Consider the following 4,222-nt stretch of genomic DNA (forward strand, 5'->3'; position numbering starts at 1 on the left):
AAAAAGTCTTCTCTCCCCCACCCTACCCACGCTTGTTTTCCATTCTACCGGGTGCAAAACCTCAGGATCCCTCGGTTCTCTAAACAGCTGGGCCTCCATCCGCAAGACAAATGGCTCCCGCCTTCTCTCTCTACCAGCCCCCTGCTTTGAGCAGAAGGCGGTATAAATTATTCACTGCCATTTACAAAAAAAGCTTGAATTACTCAGCGTCGCCGTGACTGGCTTTGGAGATGCATCACACTCCCAATCCAGTAATGCAGTTAACAACAGGATTTAAGAAAGATAAAACGAAGCGTCAGTTGCACTTTTTGGAGTGAAGCGTTAAGGATATATGCATTATTTCATTTTTTTTTTAAAAGGCTTGGAACATTAATGCGCAGCTGCTATTTTTGGCAGACGACAGATAACGTTCCTTTGAATTCAGGAGAAGGGTGGTTTTGCATGAAATGGCACGCACGGTCTTGCGACGCGGGAAGAAAGCTGTTAGCAATGTTTGGTTCATTTTTCTCTCTCTCTTTTAAAAAAAGAGCAGAGACTGAACGAGATTCGATTACCAGCTTGTCTTTTTGCCTTTCCCCGTGGATCAGGAATCCGTTTCTTCCATTGCCCTCGGGGTACATAACCTTGCAGACGCCGACTCGACTAAGACCGCCTCCTTCCTGCGGAAGCCATCCCCCACTGGAGTCATCTCGGGTCATAACCACGGCTTTCACTCTAACGATATAGCTGTCACTGGAATGGACAAGAACGGGGAAGAGTTAGCTCGGACAGGGAACCGGACACATTTTAGCATCCTACTCGAGGTATGAAATCGACATCTACAAAAGATCACCAAACTTCCACAGATGAAGACATTTTTTAACGGAATTTCCCCCCCTAAGTGCCAGGACTGAAACACAGAATAGGGTCTTGCTGCTATCCAAACCCATGACGTCCCGCGATATCAGAAAAACTCTTAACTGACTTGGGTGACTTGCAGACACCGATGCTCCCTCTAAGCTGTAGAGTCTTGTGAGCAAAAATTCTACTTTGTGAGCTCCTGGCATTAAAGTTGTGAGCGAGCAATTTGGCTACTGCATAAATTAGTTTGCTCCGGAGCCCATCCTTCCTGAGCTAAGACAAAAATGTGTGAGCCGGAGGCTACAAAACTGTGCGCTAGCTCACACTCCCACTAACTCAGCTTAGAGGGAACACTGGTAGACACCCTATTTTCAGATTAAGTGGTATCCGACCAAAATTATTCCCCCCCCCCCCCCCAATCTAAGTCCTTCTTTACAATGTCCACTTTCTGGACAAACGCCTGTTAGCCATGGGTTTTGATTCCTGCTTATTTGCAATCTGCATTCTACATTCCCCCAAAAGTACAATCCCAAAGTCCTTCTTTACAATGTCCACTTTCTGGACAAACGCCTGTTAGCCATGGGTTTTGATTCCTGCTTATTTGCAATCTGCATTCTACATTCCCCCAAAAGTACAATCCCAGGGTCTGCCCAGAGATCGCCTGCCACATTCTTAATTCCACAAATAACACATGTTCAAGATTTGCATGAGATCCGTCACATTTCTAGCTCTCATATGTGCAGAGATTTTCAGTGCCCTCCTATGCAGAAGAGCAAAATTTGAGTCCAGAGGAACCTTAAAGACCACCAAGGTTCCCAGGACATGAGCTTTCAACAATCAAAGCTCCCGTCATCAGAGACCAACGGAAACTATCCTAAGCGCAGTTACTCTAGACTTGGCTCACTAGAATCGACGAGCTCAGACTGGAGAAACTCTGCATTAGCATGCTGCTTAGAACTATGAAGGAGCTGCGATGGCTCAAGTGGTTAAGACGCTGAACTGCAGGCTGTGGAAGGTCAGTAGTTCAGCAGTTCGAGACCCGGGTGCCGCAAGACGGAGCGAGCTCCCGTCTCTAGTTCCAGCTCCTGCCAACCTAGCAGTTCGAAAGCAAGAAATTGCAAGTAGATAAATAGGGACCGCATCGGTGGGAAGGGAACAGCGTTCCGTGCGCCTCGGTGTTTAGTCATGCCGGCCACGTGACCACGGAAACGTCTTCGGACAGCGCCGGCTCTTCGGCTTTGAAACGGAGATGAGCACCGCAACCCTAGAGTCGGACTCGGCTGGCTTTCGTTTTTGGTGGCCTAGGCAACCGATGACCCTTGGCACCCATCCAGTTCAGCATTCTATTTTCTACAGTGGTCCACCAAATGTTTTTTGGGAAGCCAACAACCATCACACAAACGGCACTGCTGCCCCCACTATGAACCCCAAAGCAAGTGGCATTCCGACATAAGAACATAAGAGAAGCCAATGTTGGATCAGGCCAGTGGCCCAACCAATCAAACACTCTCTGTCACACAGTGACCAAAAATACCAGGTGCCATCAGGAGGTCCACCAGTGGGGCCAGGACACTAGGAGCCCTCCCATTGTTGTATGGCAACATACACAGCTTTGGCCTGTGGAGGTTAGATTCCAGCCTCTGACCATCCTCTGCTTCTCCAAAACTCCCTCTAATCCTCCATAAGATTCTAAGAAACTCACTCTAGGAACCATCAACACACATTTCACTTTTCTGACGTGTATATGCAGTCAAGGAAAAAAATGGAAGAAATTGTTTCCAGGTTCAGATCTTGAGTTCCAAAATACGAAAGAGGGCAATGGAACGACTAGGGGGCAGCCATTCAGGAGGTCTGGCCCACCACCCACTTGCAGAGGCCTCGTGACCCACTTTGGGGTCCCGACCCCCAGATCGGGAAGCACTACCCTGGCTACCCAACCCCCAGAAATATTTGTGCAAAAAAACCATACAGTGCATTTCCTTAACTGCGCTTCCTCTCTTTTTAAAAATTAAAGTTGATTCATTTTAGCAGTCCTGAGGTATTGATTTTATATAATGCTTTCATGGTGTTCTGAAGTAGATTCAATGCATTTCCTTTGGAGGAGGAAAAAAGGGTTTAGAAAAAACAACACACCAGGCTTGCAACTACTTATATCGTATTACTTCAGCCGAAAACACAAATCGTGACCCTGTCTGTCTTTCGAAATATGTACCCAGAAAATGCTTCCTGGAATGTTTGCATTATGCCCCTTAGCAATTAAAGGGGTTGAGCCAAGATGCAGGATATACAAGCAAAATGATATACGTTTTTTAAAAAAAGTTTATTATTTTCATCATCAACAAACAAAAACAAACAAACATAAATACATATAAACTACAACACTGTTTTGTCCAGTTATGTTACCTCATAAAATATCTGCTTGTATACTGTTTATTTGTTCCACCATGCATTTTTTATAAATGTATTTTTGCATTAGTGTTAAAAATATAGTTCATATTTTTTTCTACTTCAGATGTATCGCCATATAGTTTATTTACTGCACTCTTCCAACCATTTGTAAAATCTTAACCACGTATTTTCAAAACTTCCTTCATCTTGACCTCTCGGAAATAAAGTCAATTTACCCATCTCTGCAGTTTCAAGTATTTTGTTTATCATTTCTTCTTTTGAAGGCACTTCATCTTTCCTCCAATATTTAGTATATAAAATTCTTGCAGTAGTCAGTATATGTATAATAAGCGAAAAGTCTTGTTTTTTTACATTTAACTGCCTTCCCTGAATTTTTGTTGTTCAGTCGCACAGTCGAGTCCGACTCTCCGTGACCCCATGGACCAGATCACGCCAGGCCTTCCTGTCTTCTGCCGTCCTCTGAAGTTTGCTCAATTTCACGTTCGTTGCATCTATGACACTGTCTGACCATCTCATCCTTTGCCGTCCCCGTCTTCTTTGACCTTCAGTCTTTCCCAGCATCAGGGTCTTCTCCAGTGAGTGCTCCCTTCTCATTGGGTGGCCAAAGTATTTGAGCTTCAGTTTCATTATCTGGCCTTCCAGGGAACAGTCAGGGTTGATTTCTTTTAGGACTGACTGATTTGATCTTCTTTCAGTCCAAGGGACTCTCAAGAGTCTCCTCCAGCACCATAGTTCAAAAGAATCTATTCTTCGGCGCTCGGCCTTCCTTATAGTCCAGCTCTCGCAGCCATACATGACTACTGGGAATACCATTGCTTTGACCATGCGGACTTTTGTTGGCAGGGTGATGTCTCTACTTTTTATCATGCTGTTTAGGTTCACCATCGCTTTCCTCCCAAGGAGCAGGCATCTTTTAATTTCATGGCTGCGGTGATCTGGGATCCCAGGAACGTGAAGTCTGTCACCACTTCCA

The 4,222-nt window shown here is 45.1% G+C and overlaps 1 protein-coding gene across 1 annotated transcript in view; it reads right to left on the reverse strand.

Annotated features, from left to right (window-relative positions):
• SPRED2 (sprouty-related, EVH1 domain containing 2) overlaps positions 1-4,222 on the reverse strand; it is a 128,171-nt gene that overhangs the window by 40,979 nt on the left and 82,970 nt on the right. Inside the window, exon 3 of the mRNA XM_015422701.1 lies at positions 555-732. Within this exon, the coding sequence (XP_015278187.1) occupies positions 555-732 (178 nt within the window). The remainder of the gene's footprint in view (positions 1-554; positions 733-4,222) is intronic.

This window comes from Gekko japonicus, unplaced genomic scaffold, assembly GCF_001447785.1.
Source record: "Gekko japonicus isolate JY-2015 unplaced genomic scaffold, Gekko_japonicus_V1.1 scaffold2501, whole genome shotgun sequence".
NCBI lineage: Eukaryota > Metazoa > Chordata > Lepidosauria > Squamata > Gekkonidae > Gekko > Gekko japonicus.